Raw genomic sequence first — 21,568 nt, forward strand, 5'->3', positions numbered from 1 at the left:
TGTGGTTCTCAGTTGATTGGAGAGTCAACAATAGGGATTGTAGCACCCCTGACATCCAACTCAACACCTGGTGAATCAGCCTGGTGCAGCCGCTCAAAGTAACCGGCCCAGCGGGCCTTCACTTCAGACTCCTTGTCCACCCTTAGCACACATACAGTTTTCCCCCTTAGCTCTCTGAACAGCTCATCTCTGCCATTCAGCCTGGCCCTGCGACTGTGGTCAATGGTATCCAGTGTCCCTTGAGAGACAAAATTCTTCTTCCCCTCCGGTGAGTTCCAAGACATCCACCGGCAACATCAATGATGATGGTCCTGAAGGCACTCCACAACTCTTCAGGATTTTCCAAAGCACCCAAAACCCATCAAATCCCCACTCAGCCAGTTCGCAAACTCCTCAGCTACCCTCTCATCCTTGAGCTTGCCAATATCCAGCCTCGGCTGGGATTGTACTATTCTCCCAGATTTTAGCTGCAACTTCAGAGTTGTGACAACAAGCCTGTGGTCGGTATTGAGGAACTGAGCACTCCAGTAGACCCTGCAGTTCTGGATCATCCTTCAGTGACCATCAACGAGCACATGGTCAATCTGCTTTGCTGCACCACCAGCGTTGGAATACCAAGTCCAGTAATGAGCCTGTGGGCGCTGAAACAGTGAACCAGCCACCCTCACTCCATGACTTCTTGCAAAGTCAAGGAACTTTGTGGTATTCTGGTTCACAGTTTCAGACCCGTGGAGACCAACATGTCTCATAACCATCCCTATACATTCTAGTCGAAGCATTGAAATCCCCCAAGATGAGAAGAGTATGTCACCTGGGGCACTGATCAACCACAGACTCCAGCGTGGCATATAATGCGTCCTTCACGGTGAGATCCCTCACCTCAGTCGGAGCATACACAGAGACCAGAGAAACGACACCCAAGGAGTGACGAATCCTTAGTCTCAAAATACACTCGTTGACCCGTGTTACCTCAATATTATCATTGGAGTCAGATTATTGCACTATAGCTATGGCAACTCCTTGGGCATGGTAACCATCAGAAACAGACCAATAGTAGGTGTAAGCTCCTCCCATGATCTTGCCACTATCTGTTCTCCGAATCTCAGAGAGTGCTGCAATACCGATGTTCAAACGCTCGAGGTCAAATGATAACAGAGACAGGTGATCATCCTCTCGTAGTGATAAGGCATTCCAGGCACCCACCCGAAGGGACTGCCTCAGCTTAACCCAATGAGAGCGTCCCGACAACACCTCAGCACCACTCCGTGCCACACACCACTGCAATCTGACCCAGGAAGTTTACCCCGTGCTTTTCCTCCTATCATCAAGGAACGGGGGTCCCAAAGGCTTTGCCCCAATCCCATCATCTGGTGAGCTGCCCTGCAAAGGGCAGCAGCACAGGAGGTACGGAGGACTCCCACGGAGTGAGTTTTCAATTTTCTTTGCATTTGTTGGTTTTTACGGAATGAAGTGTTTTACGGTTGCCGGAGTGCAAATCCTGCCACAAACGACCTAAAAAAACACGACACGACAGTATTTCGTGTTTTATTGGTGCATAAGCTTTAAGTCTGGATTTCTTACGTGTCTGGGACTGGTATTTACAAGACTGGTTGTTCATCAAGGGTCATAAAAGGGTGTTATATGACAAGGGTAGTAAAATGTTGTTTTACGACCCTTTATAATAGAGTCGTAAAACAACGTTTTTCATCACAATGAAAATGGACGCGGCAGTGAAGCGTTGATCATTCACCCAGATTAAGATTATCGTGTTTTCAACTCTTGTAAGAAGCAATAACAGACGCGTAAGAAATTTGGACTTAACACGAGGAATTTGATGTGAATGCTGAAGAATGAGGAGATAATTGTTAAGAGTGTGAAAGGTTCGAGGAAAATAGGGAGCAGAAGATGGGCCTTTTACCCGGACATGGAAAACGAACTTGTTACAGAGTTTGAACAGATACACATGCTCGAGGAATGAAAGGAAGTGTGTTTTGAACGAACAATTTCTGAGCTACGGACAATTAAAATTGCAATGATGTAAAAACTGACATTTGTGCAGCCAATGGGAAGAACATTTAACAACACAAGCATATGTCATGGATTTTTTTTTGAAGATAAGCGCATACGGAAAATAAGCGCATATGTATGTGCTCCGCTGCATCTAAAAATAGGCACATACGTTTATCATCCAGATTCTACTGCAATTTGTGTCAAAAATAACATTCATGACACAGAGGCATGTACAGGGTGACAAGGGAAGCAGCAGAATGCGCATAAAAAACTAATTTTACACAAAAATAGACATAAAATAATCTAAGAGATCAAGTACAGGAATTAAGCAGATACAAGCCAAAATATTGGTTCACAAAAAAATATAAGTGACCACTATATTCGTTATTGTTGTGTGTCTGTCTGTCTGTCTGTCTGTCTGTCTGTCTGTCTGTCTGTCTGTCCCGAGCATAGCTCCGTGGGTTTTGATCCGATCCTGATAAAATTTTGGTGGGAGATTTATATCATGACCTGGTTGTGTTTTCCTGAAAATGGGCGTGGTGCACCCATTATGGGCGGAGCCACGCCCAAAAAACATGTGTTTTTACGGGGTAGACGGTTTCAATTTGCATCTTCTCCCAGGTGGTTTGTCGAATCTGACAAGGGTTTCAGTATTTGGTTAGCCCAATGGCACCTGCATAGCCCCACGGAGCTCGATTTTTCATTTTCGTCCCAAGGTCAAGGTCACAAGGTCACGAACTTAGAAAATTGCGATTTTGACATAAAAAAAATTTCTTCTCCGAGGGGTTTGTCGAATCTGGCAGGGGTTTCGGTAGTTGGTTAGCCCAATGGCACCTGCATAGCCCCACAGAGTTCGATTTTTCATTTTCGTCCCAAGGTCAAGGCCACAAGGTCATGAACTTAGAAAATTGCGAATTGTGTTTTTCGGGGGTAGCCGATTTCAATTTGCATCTTCTTCTCGGGGGTTTGTCAAATCTGGCAGGGATTTCGGGATTTGGTTAGCCCAATGGCACCTGCATAGCCCCACGGAGCTCGATTTTTCATTTTCGTCCCAAGGTCAAGGTCACAAGGTCACAAATTTAGAAAATTGCGATTTTGACATAAGAATCCATCTTCTCCGAGGGGGTTTGTCGAATCTGGCAGAGGTTTCGGTATTTGGTTAGCCCAATGGCACCTGCATAGCCCCACGGAGCTCTATTTTTCATTTTCATCCCAAGGTCAAGGTCACAAGGTCACGAACTTAGAAAATTGCGATTTTGACATAAAAAATCCATCTTCTCCGAGGGGGTTGTTGAATCTGGCAGAGGTTTCGGTATTTGGTTAGCCCACTGTTTTTGTTTTTTTTACGCTGATTTCATCAAAGTATGGATAATCCGAGGAGTGTGAAATGCCATATAGCCTATATGACGTTATATTGTTCCTGGAATGTTCCAGAGGAAGTTTTGCACCAAAGGTCGTAATCCTTGACCTTTGACCTATAAAGTTCACAAAGGTCAAATTTTCAAAGTTGTGGGAATCGAACCGGGTTTTCGACCTTCTTCGACGAACTAACTCCATTAAGCTATAGCACGTATCCTGTTTCCTTATTTTAATGTCCACAACATTGTTTTGGGACCTTTAAAGGTTATGCAAAGGTCAAATTTTTAAAGTTGTTGAACGAAACCAGGTTTTCGACATTTTGCAGCTAATAACCTGTCACACGTACCACATCATGTTGATCATTTTTATAACTTGGTCAAACATAATCACATTGTCTCATCCTTGACTTCTGAAACAATCTACATCGTCAAATACCGCTCGTGAGCCATCGTCGTCTTCAGACTTGTATTAAGTACAGTCACTGGTTAACATCGAAAACAAGATGATGAGAATTAACCCGTTGCATGTGACATAAGGAGAAGATGTGAATGACGATGTGTTCAGAAAATGAAGTGTGTTATACAATAGAAAATGATCCCCTTAAAAATCCAGCAAAACAACATCTACACATTTGTGCACCTAGACATTATTTATTATACAGTACACGTCACCTGTTCCTGAATGACAATTAGTCCGTGAGCCAGACAAGATATCGGTACCATCTGGGGGCACCAAACGAAACTTATTTTTTATTGATGGTGGAACCCATATACTTCACAAAAATGCTAGATGGACATTTCAAACTCACAGCTTAAGTTTTTTATTGCATAATTAACGTTTTTGCGCAAAATACACAAAATGTACAATTTTGTCATCCATGTTTTAATGCTTAAATGGCTGGACAGGCCAAATAAAAATAAATTTTCATAATGAAGTTGTGTTGTGTGTGTTTGAAAGTGATTATACTTCAGGAATATATCAAATATATTGCAATAACATCAAAATGTAATTGTAATTTCTCTTTGCGTCCGAATCTCTGCGACATCGAAAATTGCGCAATATTGATCAATAGCATAAATATTTACAGCCAATGGACATGATAACATTTATTGAGAATTTCTTCATATTTGATTCAGTTATTAAGGTGAAATAACCTCTAGTTTATTTTACTAACATCCATAGTCAAGTTTGTTTTGCAGTCGACAGCTTGTCTTCATTTCACCAATCTTCAATATCAAGTAAGACCATTTTATTCCAAAGTTATTTTAGACCTCGTTGATCTTAAATTTGATAACCTTACTTAAGTCATAGTTAATATGTATTTCAGTTGCAGCAAAATTGGAAATTATTCAAGGATCCAGAGAATAAAATGATAATAGAGTGGATACATTGATATGACAATAGTGTACTTAACCAGTTTTTATATCTTTTCAGGTGACTCTGTGACCGTATGGAGGTAACACTCTACAATGATACATGATGGACTCACCAAAGAAAAAACAGAAAATGCAACATTATTTGTTCCAAGCAGACTTTAGAATCTGAACTGACCAAACCCAGAGACGATGAATCTGTTGGTGTATTACTCCATGCAGCCAACTTACGGAATTTTGGGCCCATCCTGGAACTTAAAGAAGATGAATACGGCGAAAAGTTGTTCTACCACAGAGACTGTAGATCTGATTTTACACACAAGAAAATGCTTCAGAAGTTCCAAGAACCTGACTCTGAGCCGGAATGTTCCACCAAAAGGAGAAAATCTTCCCGTGCTCCTTCAACGACATCTCGTGTCTTAGACCCTGTATTATCGTCTGTGGAGAAGGAAAGCAAATATGTGGCTGGTTCGAACACCAGGGAAACACTCCTACAGTCCAGATGAAACAGTGAGAAGTGTTGCTCAGGCCAAATTGGATCAGAGAATACTTGCCATCACATCCAGAGAGTTGGTTTCTGCCGAGGCCCATTACCATAAATCATGTTACCGCAAATACACCCGTGGAGCAATGGAGAAAACATCAAAAGTCACTGAAGATGATGACGCTTATCTGGCAGCAGAGCGGGAGGCCTACCTTCTTCTGTTCAAGCATGTGCGCAAGACATTATTTGTTCAACCTGAAGTTGTCAGAATGATGGAACTGACTGAAAAGTTGTTGAATTTCCTGCACGAACTTGGCATCAATGATGTGAAACCCTCTACGAAGAAACATTCGCCAGAAGCTAGAATGTGAATTCAACAAGTCACTTAATTTCGTCTCTGATGATAAAGGAAAACTTCTTGTATATCCAGATGCCCTTTCCTTGGAGCAGGTAGTGGTCAAATGATGAAGGCCGAAGAACAACTACAGGATGCAAAGTACTCAGATGATATTGAGAACATTGTCAAACTTTCTGCGAACCACTTGAGAGGACAAATTAAAAACATGAAAGAAAAGCCTTGGCCTCCACACCCTGCTGAACTGAAATCTGGCAAAACTGAATTGCCAGAATCTTTATAGATGTTTCTGAAACTGCTACTTCATGGAACAGAACAAGATGGGACGCAGAAGGTGGAACGAGTTGTCCAATCGGTAGGTCAGGATTGTATCTATGCTGTCAGTAGAGGAAAAGTCGTCCCTGCTAAACACATATTGCTACCATGGGGTGTTAAGTCACTGACAGGAAATGTTGAGCTCATCAAAATGCTCAATCGCCTTGGCCATGGTGTTTCCTACTCCAAGCTGGAAGAAATAGACACTGCATTGTGCCTTCAAAAGCAGATGAAAGAAGCAGACCGACGTGTAGTTCTACCATCATCTTCCCATCCGTGCATTCCCTCCTCACTTGCCTATGACAACATAGATAGGCTTGAAGAAACTTTAAGTGGTGCTTTTAGTGGTCGCGGTATGCTCGCTGCACTTAAATTGTTGATGCCACATGATCACTTCAGAGATGTATTTGCAAAACTGGGAAAAGAATGGCAGCTCACTGATGAAATTATTAATGTCTTGGAAGAATTCACATGTCGTCTCCACGTAAACCAGTCAGAAATCTGTGATGTGAATGAGATGCGATATGAACTGTTCCGTGTAAAAGATGGCAACGTAGAATCTGGACAGTTGCCCCCTGCCAAAATTGTCCGCATCTACATGCAACGAGGGCCAACTATCAGGCTGCCATCTGGCACAGAGCATTGCAGGCAGGCCCAGAAGTCCCAAGTCCGCTGGAGGACAAAGGCTGGTCCTTGGGTGATGACGGAGAACTTGTTATCAACAGGATGACAGCTGCACCAGCACCAGACACAGACTTGGAGTTCCTGTCTTACAAATGCAAGAAGTCATGCAAGTTGCCCACCTGCCAGTGTATGGTGGATGGACTGCACTGTACTCAGGCCTGCTTACTGCAGGAATGTGAGAACATGAAAGACGAGGAGGTCCATGCTGAGCAGGAAGAGGGATCTGATGGTTCGGACAGTGACAGCGATAGTGACACATTATAAACAATAATCAATATCATTTGGTGTGATTCAATTCATGTAATTCTCTCCAGTGGTACATCCCAAGGAAATGGACTTGTGTTTTTCATGTTGTTGGTGTCAATAAATACTTGCGAGTACACAATGTGTTTGTTCTTATGTCAGAAAATATGACGTTTTTCTGAGTGGACCCCACCTGTGTTTAAAAGGCTCTACTGAGCTAAAGCTGTGAGTCGCAGATGTCCATCATGGTGCATTGAGTTACAGATACATATAGCTATCAGAAAATCACAATGAAGTTTGGTGCCCCCAGGTGGTACTAATTGGTCAAAATCAGGCGACTGGCTCACGGACTAAATGTGAAGCGTATACTTACCATGGCTGCCTGCCTTGCACAATACCACTGCAATGGGCTGTGGCCTTCTCGAAATGGTGGGATGAGCAGGTTAAGACCAGGTGAGCGCCGCTCTCGCTCCTGTTGGAACACTCGTGATGTAAATTTGTTTGGAGCTATTCAGCACAAGAACAATGCAGAAAAGGAAGACATCGATGTAATTTTACATGATATACAAGGACAGTAGTAGAAAACATAAATCAACACAGGATATAAAAATTGAATCTCGGATTCCAGCATCATGAGTTACATGTTGTTAAGGGAGCACCGAACAAGTTAACCCAAAATGTAAAATGATATTTCAATGATTACAAATGTATGAAGCGTTCACATAAACATTTATAATACTGAACGTGATTATCATTGCTCTGTCGGTGTGTAGAATGACTGGAGGTTTTGATCCATAAAAACAGGTTTAATCACAACATTAATGCATGAGAATCGCCTCCGTGTGAATCTCTTGGAAAACCAGAACGGCACTCAGTGAGAGCAGTCTCACCTCGCACGTTCATCCTGAACAAAAATACCATCGTTAACTGAACACGCTGTTATTATGTCCCACTGATATTATGGCCCATATACCCATATCATCCATGCACCCTATTATGTCACGTGCATTGCCATTATCTGAAGCTTTATTGATAATTAATTAATTTTTCAGATATTTAACAACCACATTCGTGCACATCAAGGCTAAATTACGTCAATGATGATGAATATGAAAAAGAATTAAACGACATTCTCCATGGCTAGTCGATCATTCCTATGAAATTTTGTATCAATCTGTTAGGCGGTTCTGGAGAACAAGATTTTTTACATTTTTATTTTCAATCCAATATGGCCACGAGACCACGTGACCGGTGACGTCATTAATTTAATTCCTCACTCAGATTGGACCGCACATCTGATATATGAAGTTTCAGATTTTTCAGATAAGGATTTCAATTCAACCAATTATGGCTGTAATACCACTTTGCTGATGACCTCATCGTTATCACCCTATATATCCCATGGGGAGTTGATGACACATGCAAAGTTTTGAATTTTTTGTTGAGTGGCTTTGGAGATGTCCAAATTTTTTTTCCTTTCATCAAATATGGCCACCATACCATGTAACATATGACATCAGAGTAATCAATAAAATATTCTCCATGGGGAGTCCCTCCTATGTTTAAAGTTTTGCATCGATAGGACAGGCGGTTGCAGAGAAAATTTTTTCAAAGGGAAAATATATCGACACTTTTCACTCACGCACGCGCACACACACACACACACACACACACACACACACACACACACACACACACACACACACACACACACACACACACACACACACACACACAGTGGTATAATAGTATCACCACCCCATTTGGGGTGAGACTAATTATACATTCTGCCCTATAATGTAATCACATTGGCTGTTTGTATTACCAGGTATAGCCCAATGGAAGAATGGTTCAAACTTTTTATCGACCAATGTTCCGGACAACATCAACTGCAAAATAAACATTGTTATTCGAACAGGCTCTACCCGCACCTCCAACTCCAGGATACGAAACTCGAGCAGCTCGTTCTGGTCCTGTAAGTCCTGGATTTCTTGTTTCAAAGTGTTTTCATCATTCTCCATCTCGTGAAGCTGTGGACCATGGATATGACGCATTAACACCCGTAACCGATGAACCGAACCTTTTTCTATGTCACGATGTGGTGCTCATTCCCCGCAAGAACTTGAGTGTCACAGTGTTGGATCTGAACAAAGGCTTTCTTAGTTGCCTTCCAAAAGTCATGGAAATTCATTCAACATTCTCATTTAAGAAATAATTGATTTTTTTTTTTTCATTAAAATATATCACTAATCGTTTGACATGATGTATTTGCTTTTCACTGAACAAACTTTAAATATATTCACCATCATTTCATGCAAATTGAGATTATTAAACAAAGACAAAGCTTGATTGTACAAATATCAGCAAAACTTATGAAATGGCATTTAATTCTAATCCCGCAGCAAATAACATGCAATTGAACCAATCCTCCTATCTGGTGGTCTGACACGGCCAAATATGGTGGAGAGAGAGAGAGAGAGAGAGAGAGAGAGAGAGAGAGAGAGAGAGAGAGAGAGAGAGAGAGAGAGAGAGAGAGAGAGAGAGAGAGAGAGATATCACATACAAATTAGGAGTTAATTGTACATCTTATTTGCTCTTCCTTTATATTTGGTGACAGCATATTCCATTATGTGCCTGGTGTTGGCTCAATGGTTGGGGTGGCAGGCTCATGATCCTAAGGTCCTGAGTTCAAATTCCTGCTCAGTTGTTGAATTAATACCAGGTGGGGTTAACTCGGCCTGTCATCCTTCCGAGGTCGGCAAAATGAGTGCCAGCTTGCTGGTATCCTGTGTCGGAGTGGCGACCTGTCCAGGATTGTGCCCAATAGCCAAGGAGACTGCTTAGGCAGCACCAATGCTCTGCAGAAAGTATGGTCCCAATGGATGGATGCCTTCCTAACTGTTGTTTCACAGGAAGGGTTTTGAATCCAAAAGTTTTCCATTCATCACATTAACCATCAAGCAAGGTGTCCTGTCTGCTCGCATTCATTAATGGATATGGATATTAAACTTTCCACAGTAACTTTGGGAAGGGAAGTTTTACATTTGTGTCTTTAATCTCGACCCTTAATCGACTCGACCCCCCCCCCACCCCTCAACCCCCGTCATAAAAACAATCAAAATTATTTCAGGAGTTGTGGAACAGACAATTGATTGATAATTTTGTATTTATGTTTGCACTTCTCAAACCTTCTGTAATAATTCCTGGTTCCTTTTGCAAAGGTGCAGCTTGTCTTCCACCCAGGCTGTATCCTGGTAAAACACAAAAAAGCAAATTTAACAATAAACTCTATACACCAAGCTTTTACTAAAGCTCATAGAAAAAGTCTTCAAAAGCAAACAATTGATAACATACTGTAGTTATATCAGGAAGTGTGCTGGTCACCTGGCCTTTCTCAGCAAGGGCTTTTTCCAAATCTTCCACCTTGGCTTGATACTTTAATAGGTCGGCCTCAAGCTGTTCCCGTGCCTTAAAGAAGGAAAAGAGAACTGCCTGAACACTTTACTCATAACTACACCTAATTATGAGTTGGTAAACCTTTTGCACTAAGTACAGTGTTGACACAATGTGGCACAAATTTATGATGGTGTACGTGCTGTCACACCAAGCTGGCGAGTGCAGTGATGGGTGTGGAGTTAAATATAGGTTAAAGTAGATTTCAGTGGCTTTGTGAAATCTTCAGAATAAGAAATAGACAAAGGTATGAGGATTTAGAAATACATCATATAAATAAATAAATATATATACATATATATATATATATATATATATATATATATATATATATATATATATATATTATACAGTATATGGTGGCCTGCAAAAGTATTCACCCCCCCCCCTCCCCCCTCCGAAGTTTTCACATTTTGTTGCCACCTGAGCATATTTCATGATGCTTTCAAATCAAACTTAACATATAGCGTCTTCACAAACTACTCCAAAGTGATAAACCTAAAAAAAAAAATGCAGGATAAAATGTGAATGTCAGATTAACAGAAAAATCAGATAATTCTCACGTGTTTAAGTATTTAGGCCCTTTGCCTAATTAACACTAAATCTCTTCAGGAGTAAATTATTTGTTTGAAAGGTTACAAAATAAGTGTAATAGGTTTCACCTGTATGTAATCAGTGGTTTAATTAAAAAATTAAACTCCCCACATCTTTAAGGAGTTTTCAGGTGCAACTCACTTGATCAACCAACAAGGCAAACATGAAGACCAAGGAGCTTTCCCAAGAAGTCAGACATGAAGTGGTGGAGAAGCACCATTCAGGAGAGGGTTAGAAGAAGATTTCAAAATCACTCATTATCCCTTTGATTACGGTGAAATCTATCATTAAGAAGTGGAAGATGTGTCATATCACCAAGACTCAACCCAGATAAGGTCGCCCATCCAAACTCAGCAGCTGGGCAAAGCAGTAAACTGGTTTGGTATGTCACTGTAAATCCAACAATGACTTTGAAAGATCTACAAGGCTCTCTGTCCGAGATGGGGGTCAGTGTTCATCAATCTACAATATCCTGTTCCCTTCACTAAGCTGGCCTCTGTGGCAAGAAAGAAGATTGAATCTTTTGGTCTAAATTCAAAGCAATATGTCTGGCACAAGCCTAACTCTGCACATCGCCCAGTCAACACCATCCTGCTGTCAAGCATGGTGGTGGCAGCATCATGTTATGAGGCTGTTTTCATCAGCAGGGACTGGCAAGCTTATCAGGATAGAAGGGACAATGGACGGTACAACGTACTGGAGAATCCTTGATGAAAATCTGCTTGGAGTCAGCCATGAATCTGAAACTGGGTAGGAGATTCACATTTCAGCAGGACAATGATCTGAAGCACAAAGCTAAAGCCACACTGGAGTGGCTGAATAAGAACAAAATATATGTTCTTGAGTGGCTCAAAGTCCTGACTTGAACCCAATTTAACATTTATGACGAGACTTGAAGATTGCAGTCCATTGACGATCACCATCAAACTTGGCAGGACGAGAGCAATTTTCACGTGAATAATGGGCAGAGATTTCACCATCTCACTGTGTAAATCTGGTAGAAACCATCCCACAAAGACTCGTAGCAGTCATTGCTGCAAAAGGTGCTTCCAACAAGTACTGACCTCAGGGGCTGAATACTTTTACAACCAGTGAATTTTGATTTGTACATGTTTTTACAGGTATTCCTGACATGTAACCTCCTTCAACTATAAATAACAGTGTTTTGTTTGACCTCCTCAGTTATGAATAAAAAAGTTCATTTGGAAAAAGAAATTCTACGTAATTTTTCATTCATCTAAATGTGGCATTATTGGCAAGGAGGGAATACTTTTGTCGGCCACTGTGTACATATATATGTATGTATACATATCTTGTTACATTTGTGGGGGTCGGGGGGGGGGGGGATTACTTTATTGGCGTGTGCAACCAAATTGAGAACTATAACGTTCCCAGAGCCACAATTTGGAATGCTCCATATTAAATTTAAGCCTCCATGCTCAGGCCAACTTGCATAGAGTTTACTCTTGAGTCAGCAGGTTTGAGTCCGGTATGGCTCAGCATTGTGTACGTTATAACATTGTCACTTACAATGACAGTTGTTTATATTTTTGTCATGGTCTTTTGTTAATATTCTTTCAACAAACAATAGATGCTGCAAATCAAAACCAGATATCGGCTGTTATGAAAGTCTTGTTCCCATTTTCCTTCAAATGCAAACACCCACATTGGTCTCTCTCTCAGTTTCACGCTCCCCTCCAAGTTGTTCCTGCAGTAAGGCATAGGCCCGCTGAAGAGCCTGGTACTCATGCATGAGATGCCGAAAACGCAGCTCCGACTCCTCCTTGACCATTGTCTGATGCACAAATACACACATCACAGGTCAATAATTGATATTTCCTTAAATTAGGGGAACATTATGAAGATATGTCGATATTCAGTTCCCAATGTGAGTATGTCATTTTTGGACCTGAAACTGGGGATATTAGATGTGGTATCCTCGAATTTTGACAACTGATCTTATTACAAGCTCAATAGCTTATTCAGATACTTTCTTGCTGATTTATATTCTCTCCTTAGGTTTTAGCCTCACCCATTCCCGAAGGGATGGGAGAGGTTATCATAATTGGTCTGTGCATCAGTGATTGTGTGAGTGTGTCAATATCTGCAGGCAGATGTAAAAAAAAATTGATCATTCATTCTCATAGCTAGTAGCATGATCGATTTACACTCGTCTCTATCACTGTGCAGTGAAAAACTCTTTCTAGTGTTTTTCATTGATTAAATTTAAACAAAGTTGGCTAATTTAAAGATGGCAAAACAAGAACGCACGTATTCTGTGCAGCATCTGTGGCCACAGAAAATTGTTTCAAGATAATATTCTCAACATCTTGCTCAGGCCTTGAAGCACAACTTAGCCAATAAGCATGTAGCTTGAGTGGCATTGGTTACATTTTCAGCTGTCTAGTTGAACCAGTGGTATGAGGTGAGCTGCAGAATCGATAGCCTCGACTCGTACACCTGGACAGCCTTACGCACCGTTTGACAAAGACAAGTTAGCCTGGGAAACCCTATTCACATTGTTTGAGCTAGCTAGTCGAGCTCATGGTGTGAGAGAGCTCTTCAAAAGAATCGATCGTCTGGTGAACCCTCCCATGTACTTCCTCGATAAACCTCTTGCTGAAATTCAGTACCTCAAATGTTTGTGCTTCACCATCAGCCATGACGCCTTTTAGGCAAATCACATATCAGAGTCGGTCTGCCAAAGGCAGCCACTGACTGGGCATCTTCCGTCATGCCAAGTCTTTCCTTGGCAAATCTGAACTTCAGTTAATGGTTAATCAATGCAGGGTATGAGATTTGAACTTATGGGAAGAACTCTTCAAGGAACACCCGTCCCAAAACACCAATGCAGAAGTCAAAAGAAAATGCAACACGCTTTGAAGAGTGCTGATAAAACCTTGTGTCGTAACATCACAAAAGACCTAACATCATGTTCAGCAGAATGAAAAAGGCTCCTAATGTAAGGCCAAAGGCCAAAGACATGCAAAGATTAATCAGGGGTGTTCCATAACATATATCACCACCAAGTCGGAATTTCTCTGTGCGGTTCGAAGAATACAACAGCGATTGGAGATTATACTTCTACATGACTACTTGTAACCTGCATCCATGCACAGTGTGTGACTAGCTGTTCTGAATAGCACCATCCTCATGTGACGTACCGCTGGTATGTAAAGTTGCCTCGCTCACACTATTTCCCACCATGTTCAGCTGTTATGTTAGCTGTTCCCTTCAATGAAAAACAATCTCAAAGAGAAGTGGCATTGCATCCGCTGATGTAGTTCAATGGAGTCATGCTCAATGCACTAAAATGCACAATGAGGAGGGTTTCTAACCTTCGCATCGATATGTGCTAGCAGAATGAAAGGTCGCCGTTTCCAGGCAGTAAATGGGAGAATACAAATGATTGGTTCACAAGTGCTTACATCCTCAAGGTCTGTGTCAGAAGTTGTAGGTGTTCTTTCTGTGTGGTCTGTCCCATAAGACGCCACAGATGATGAGTCCGAATCCATCGCGGTGTCTCGATCTAGGCCAACCAACCGGTGGGCAAGAATCCTCTACAAAAAAAGGATATTCCAATTAGTGGTATAATTCGGCATTTTAATTGCTTACACAACTAAACATGTGCAATACATACGCAAATATAACAACTCACTTGCGTGATGGACACGTCATATTACACATCTTGTTGCTACATGCGTGTTTTTCGTCCTCATGTTTTCGCTTTGTCCCGTTTTGACTCCTTCCTGTTGTAATGCTCTTCTATGAGAACAGTTACCCCACAATGAAAAAGTGCTGACATTTTTGAGATAAAAAGCTACTTGTATTCGCAGGACATTTTCAATGCCACTGTTCAGGACAGAGACAATTCATAGATCCAAGACCCTCCCCATTACTTATGGAATAAAACTTTTGGGAAAATGTGTCATCCAACAGAAGAGAGTTGTCATGATATTGATGAAACAATGTTCTTCAGGAATGATGCAAAAATAGTCTACAACGGCACTTGGAAGAGTGCACACTTCCGCCAGGCTGAACAGTTTACGTGTTGGATTCCACTGGTAGGCCGGATCTGCATCTGGACCTGAACCAAAAATATAATCCACTTGTCTTTGTCACCTACCAAACTCATCCAACAAGTTTTGTCATAATCTATCTACAACTTTTTGGAACATCATGAGATATATATATATATATATATATATATATATATATATATATATATATATATATATATATATATATATATATATATATATATATATATACATATCGTTTTTGGCCCCATTTCTCAATGGTGAAGATATTCTATTTGAGATGTCCATATCTATTTGAGATATTCTGCTCACAGACAGATATACAGGGGTGAAAACATAACCTCCATCCACTTTTAGTGGCGGAGGTAATGACAAATGCCATAAGGGATATCCAGGACCTTCCTTCCATGGTTAAAGCCAAAAACAGGATTTGAAGTTTTTCCTGTGAAGGTAAGTTGGACTGAATCGGTGGGGCATTTGGATCAGTATTTCAATAGCTGATCATTTCCTCGATCACTTCCTCATGTGCTTTGTTCGACAAGTCATCAGTTGTGACTTTATGGCAAGGGCCTTGATGATTTTTTTTTGTTAGACGTTTTGGACAAGCTAAACACTTCCACAGTTTGTGACCACCATTGTCAAAGGTGGGTGGTTCTAAATTTAAAAAAAGATCAAACATATCAGGATTGCATGGCTGAAGAAGCACGGTGCTCATGGCTATGTTGTTTGATTTCTTCACCAGTAAATGTATGGTTCAGCAAACATCAGACACAAGTCACACGTAACAATAGTCACAAAAGGAACCAATCATAATCTGCCATCCCTGCACACGATGACTCAAATTCCAGAAGTTAACTTCTGGTAACAGAAAAGGATTTACCTTACTGCTTCTGGAACTTCTCCTTTTTTGTTTCCTTTGCCAGCGTATTATATCCAGTTCCTGCAAGCAAGGACAGGATCACCGGCTGTACGTTTTTAATGAATGTTGCTCAGCCTAGCATTTTTGACACCAAATCTCGTATGGATTGTGTTGCTACCTGCTACCCAATAAGGCAAAACCTAAAATATATTAGAACACAATTAGTTGTCAAGTACTGTGCATTGGCATACACGTTGGGCAGCACAATGTCGGTGTTTATCGGTTCCTTCAATTTACTAATGCACAAGAAGAATTAAATGAAGAGTATTCATCTTCGTGGATTCAGACTAAAAGTGGATTAACCAGGCATTCTGCAAAGCACAATGTACAACTCACGCTCTTGAAATGAGCCAACATTCAAACGAAACTTGATCTAAAAAAAAAAAAAGTACACCTCGGCGTTCAATTTGGCACGACGCCCCGTCAAGTTTGGTCCAGGTTGTTATGACTATATCAAAGTCCAGCACACAATTTAGCATAATATAGATGCCAAAAGCAACATGATACTGACAATATGAAAGAGATAAAGGTATGAGGAAGTGATATCACCTACCATTGCATTTCGGTCATAGGCAGCAGATTCGAGCGCCTAGTGCAACCAGATATGGGAAAACACAGGAAGAAGAAAATTTACATAAATAATGAATAAAATTGGATATGGAAATTTTCATTTACACTCAAAATAGCAATATAGTCCAGGGACTTATTTCCAAAAAATGGGCCCCATGTGCATTTAGTGGTAATTTTTTTCCAACATACACCACTGAACTATGCATGATTAGAGCTTAAAAATACGGTGTATGTTGGGAATTTTTATTTCACCACTAAAGCCATGAAAATGAGCAAATTCCTATAAACCCCCAAAATGCAAAATTCCCATCACTTTAATACAAATATGAACCCCCTTATCAACTTATCAAATGCTCACTTTTAGCACAAGTACGAGGGTGAGTGGAAAAGTATCCAAGTATCCATGTGTTGTGTCGACTGCATTGCTTATTGTACTTGCAGGTACAAGCACAAGCTGTTGGCACTATTGTGAAGCAATTTCTTCAACCTTGAGCAGTCAGTAGATGTGTCATTGCAAGGGAGTTAACATGACCGCTCCGCTGTCCGTTTGCACTACAGAAGAGCAACGTGCAGTGATACGATTGTTGTGTGCTGAAGATGTATCAGGGGCAGAAATCCATTGCAGACTTTCAGCACAATATTAGAACAGTGCTTCACCACAGCAGAGTGTATGTGATTGGATTACCATGTTCAAAAACCGTCGCACAAGTGTCACTGATGATGAACGATCTGGGCGCCCATCCATGTTCACAACAGAAGGAAACATTGAACGAGTCCGCGCCATGATTCTGGATAAATGACGGTCGACTATTGACAAAGTGGCACAACATCTGAACATCAGTCATGGTTCGGCACATGAAATCATCAACCACTGACTTGGCTTTCATAAAGTTTCTGCAAGATGGGTTCCAAAACAACTCACAGAATAGCATAAACGCAACCGTGTGACAACCTGCCAAAGCCTTTTGAACCAATTTTGTCACGAAGAGCATGTTTTTTTGAGATGCATTGTCACTGGAGAGGAGATGTGAATGCACATTGTGAGCCAGAGAGCAAACGTCAGAGTATGGAGTGGAAGCATCTGACATCACCAGTCAAAAAGAAGTTCAAAAGTCAACCATCGGCCAGAAAAGTGATGTTCACACCTTTCTTGGACTCACAAGGCCCAATTTTGGAACACTATCAAGAGGAGGCACAACAGTAAACAGTGTCCGTTATTGCGAAATGCTGCGGGACCAGTTGAAAGCAGCTATTCGATGGAAACATCGAGGGCTACCATCAAAAGGTGTTGCATGACAATGCCCGTCAACACACTGCCGCCCGTATTGCGGAAATCCTCCTGCAATTGAACTTTGAAGTGTTGGAGCATCTTCCATACAGTCATGACCTGGCCCCTTCAGACTTCCACCTGTTTGATCCACTCAAAGACGTTTTAAGAGGCCACCACTTTGCCAGTGACAAACAAGTGAAAGAAGCGATGCATGTGTGGCTCGTCACTCAGCAAAAAACATTTTTTTTCCGAGGGCGTACAGAAGCTTGTGAACCGATGGACGAGGTGTGTTGAAAAGGAGGGGGACTGTGGATAAATGATGTTCTTGTACATGCTCAATTGTAGTTGTATTATTATCCCCCATTGGACTTCGTCCGAAATGGGGGCTTATGGATTTGGTCTCGATTTTCATGTCCGTGCGTGCATGCATCCGCAACCATATCTCAGGCATGTATCGACCAATTTTGTTCGTACTTGGCACAAAGACAACACATGATGGGAAACATATGCAATGTCTTTTTTTTTAACCATCAGATCCAAGATGGCCGACTGGCAGCCATTTTAGTTGCAAAAAAAAAAAACAGTGTCAAACATGTTCCTTGAGCATTTCTCGGAGATACATTTTATGTGGCCATTTTATGTGGCCAAATGGAGGTGGCCATTTTAGTTGTAAAAAAACCTGATGTTGAACACAACCTCATCCATTTCTCGGACAAGCATTTTCCGATGTTTGTCAAACTTGGCTGACAGATCATAAATGATGGCTTACGTAAGCATGTCATTTGTTTTCGAGATCAGATCCAAGATGGCCTACTGGCAGCCATTTTAGTTGTAAAAAAAAACCCCAATGTTGAACACGTCCTCAACCATTTCTCGGACATGCGTTTACTGATGTTGTTCAAACTTGGCACACAGATGAAGAATGATGACCTACATATGCATGTCGTTTTGGGGTTTTTTTGAGATCAGATCCAAGATTGCCGACTGGATGGCCATTTTGTTACTTAAATGTGTCCCCAACCATTTTTCAGACGTGCATGGTCCGATTTTGTTCAAACTTGGCACAACCACAGTGCATGGTGGCATACACGTGCCCCTCACTTTATTTTGTGATCTGATCAAAGATGACAAAGGGGGTAAACTGGTGGCCGTTTTAGTTGTACATAAATATGGGCTAGTCCTTTAACTCCATTCAGTAAACTTACGAAAACAATGGAGGCAATGATATATTTTATCATTCCAAAAATCATTCCAAAAAGAAAACTGTATGTTTTTAAGGACGTCATAAAGGACACAAAACAGGCAAGAAGAACTAATGTAACGTGTTAAATAAGGTGGTGTGGAAGATGCCGCATCAACAACGGTAAACTTCCAAAAAAATTTTTTCTATAACCTTGAAAATCTTTATTTTATTTCAATTGAATTGTAATTGAATACTATAAAACACAAATCACCTTTTTGTCACTTTCAAAACCCTTCCATTCAGCAGTACTTGGACAATATATATTACGGCATTTTACATTATCTCATCCAATCAAATTTGCTGCTCACAAACCCCGTCCATGTCCTTTTTTTCTCAAGACTGCGTGGGTAAGGTGTTCTATAAACCCTCCAGTTTCTTATCTAATACAGCTTTCTTTCTGTTGCAGCTTTACACTGTGCAGTATGCGGTGCCACATACGGTGAATGAAGTGAGCAATACAAAGCACCTTGCCATTGTGATACCCACCAAAAAGGGTCCAACTGAATATAGACTACAAACAATGCCTCATCTACCAAGAAGAGAGAGCAGGCCCAATCGTGAATGGCCCAGCTTCTGATTCATATGAAAAGGTTCTTGAATTAATTAAAGAAAGGGGAGAAGACAGAGATGAACCATACCCAATTCATCTTTGCACACTCACAAGACACAACATAAGGCCAACTCAAAGACAACCATGCTTTTCTGGCATAGAGATTGGTTTTCCAAAACACATCACAATCCTAGAAGGACACTCGGTGGAGTGCATACCTCGGCCACACAATGTCTGATCCAGTCGAACATATCGGGCCCAATAATTTTTTGAAATATCATGCCATATATCGTTTTTGGCCCCATCTCTAAATGGTGAAAAATCACTTTAAACATTTTTAAATTCTCATATCCAGATCTTCATCAAAATCGACTCAATTTGTCCTTGTTACACACCCAACGTGTCCACCAGGTTACGTCCGAATCCGTCCACAACTTTTTGAGATATTGTACTATATATCAGTTTAGCCCCATCTCTCAATGGTGATGAATCACTCAAAAAATAAAGACTGCTGTAAACACCTCTGGATCAGATTCTTCAAAGGTGAGATTGAGTACAGCAAGTGAACCAAAGGAAGCACATGCCATTGATGTGAAACACCATCTGAAATGTCGGGTTGGAAATGATGAACATGTTATTTCAAGGAGGGGGGGGGCTAAGACATCCACAAAGGGTACGGAGGAGCTATCAGAACCATCAAGATAAAACCAGAGGGATAAAACCAAATGTTGAACCATCAAGATAAAAAAGCAGCTGGATGAAATTGAATTTTTCAGCATGTTTCAGAGTCTGTTACAAGATGGCCTCATCAGTCTTGACATTTCTGCCTTAGAGAAGACCTTTGCAGATGTCAGAAGAGCCAATGGCATCTCAAATGCTGACATCGACAGGAGAACACTGAAAAACATAATTAAAGAACACTCCAGCGATATCCAGTTTGGAAAACCTTTTCACAGAAATGAGTTTGAGAGAGTCATTCTGAAAGCGACAGCAGATGCAGTGAATGAATGTGTTGCAGGACAGGACGACACAGAAGCAATTTTCATGAGTGCCATGATTTTGCGACCAGCGAGACCTTCAACGAGCGAGAGCAACTAATGTTGCGAGGGATGGAACTTTCGAGGATCCCATTTAGAACCATATGACCATGTACCTCCTGAGTTGTGAAAAAAAATTGGGATGGCTCTAGGTATGGCGAAATACTTGTGTTGATAACAGGGATCGAGATGAGAGGATTCGCAAAGATGTGGTCACAATTTCTGACGTGACCATGGATGCTTTCAAATCTAACAGACAAGTATAAGACACCCCCAAGGCATGAATACAAACTCCCTGCTCTCACATAGAATGGCTCCTGCAACTTGGTATGGGCATCACAGCTCACCAGTCAACTCGAAGCAGACAACTTGTTGATATTCCACACTATTTTGGGCTAAGTGTGAACTACTCCAGAACTCGGCACCTGGAAACACGGCTTGCTGAAGCAATAGTTGCCAAAACCACCGTTGAAGGATTGTACTTCCCACCAGGACTACAAAAAGGCTGCTTTGTATTTGTTTGCTGGAGACAATTCTGACTTCAACGAGGACACACTAGATGGAAAGCAGACAACCCATGCAATAGCTACTGCAGTGTTCCAGCAGAAGTTTGATGGTGACACAACACCAGCTGTCATTCCATCGCAGACTTAAAGCAAGTCTTTTGAATGGCCAACAGATCAACCACTTATATGGTCTTCATCACTCCCAAGACCAAGCCAAAGTCTCCTACATATGATGGTTTTGTTGTGGGAGAAGATACAAAACTTATTTTGCATCACAAAGAAAAATATATGGTGTGACTTTTGTCTAAAGCAATGGTCTCAAAACCAAAAGATTGCCAGCATGCAACAATGGACCCACAGACGGTACACATACCTCCATGGGCAGCTTACCATTCCTTCATACCGAGAAGCCGACCACTCATGTGGGTTTGTGTTTTATCATTACTTTTGACCCCTGTTTCAGATTGGTCTACCCTTCGCACAGTTCTGAAACAAGCCCAAGAAATCAACACTGCTAGAGTCAGACCTGAGAGAAGAACTGTAATCACACTCGATGTGCAGCT

General features: G+C 41.2%; 1 protein-coding gene across 8 annotated transcripts in view; it reads right to left on the reverse strand.

The window, feature by feature from the left end:
* LOC147015207 (janus kinase and microtubule-interacting protein 3-like) overlaps window positions 1-21,568 on the reverse strand; it is a 148,839-nt gene that overhangs the window by 52,272 nt on the left and 74,999 nt on the right. For 7 of the 8 annotated variants that reach the window (XM_085849760.1, XM_085849765.1, XM_085849763.1 and 4 more), the window contains exons 10-17: window positions 16,383-16,418; window positions 15,791-15,850; window positions 14,299-14,430; window positions 12,537-12,665; window positions 10,178-10,291; window positions 10,012-10,074; window positions 8,755-8,853; window positions 7,197-7,295 (exon numbers count right to left, since the gene is read on the reverse strand). In XM_085849760.1, the coding sequence (XP_085705886.1) occupies window positions 7,197-7,295; window positions 8,755-8,853; window positions 10,012-10,074; window positions 10,178-10,291; window positions 12,537-12,665; window positions 14,299-14,430; window positions 15,791-15,850; window positions 16,383-16,418 (732 nt within the window). The remainder of the gene's footprint in view (window positions 1-7,196; window positions 7,296-8,754; window positions 8,854-10,011; window positions 10,075-10,177; window positions 10,292-12,536; window positions 12,666-14,298; window positions 14,431-15,790; window positions 15,851-16,382; window positions 16,419-21,568) is intronic. The other variant, XM_085849761.1, reaches the window with a different exon arrangement.

Source organism: Eptatretus burgeri, chromosome 12, assembly GCF_056783735.1.
Source record: "Eptatretus burgeri isolate ZD-2024b chromosome 12, Ebu_testis_v1, whole genome shotgun sequence".
Classification (NCBI taxonomy): domain Eukaryota; kingdom Metazoa; phylum Chordata; class Myxini; order Myxiniformes; family Myxinidae; genus Eptatretus; species Eptatretus burgeri.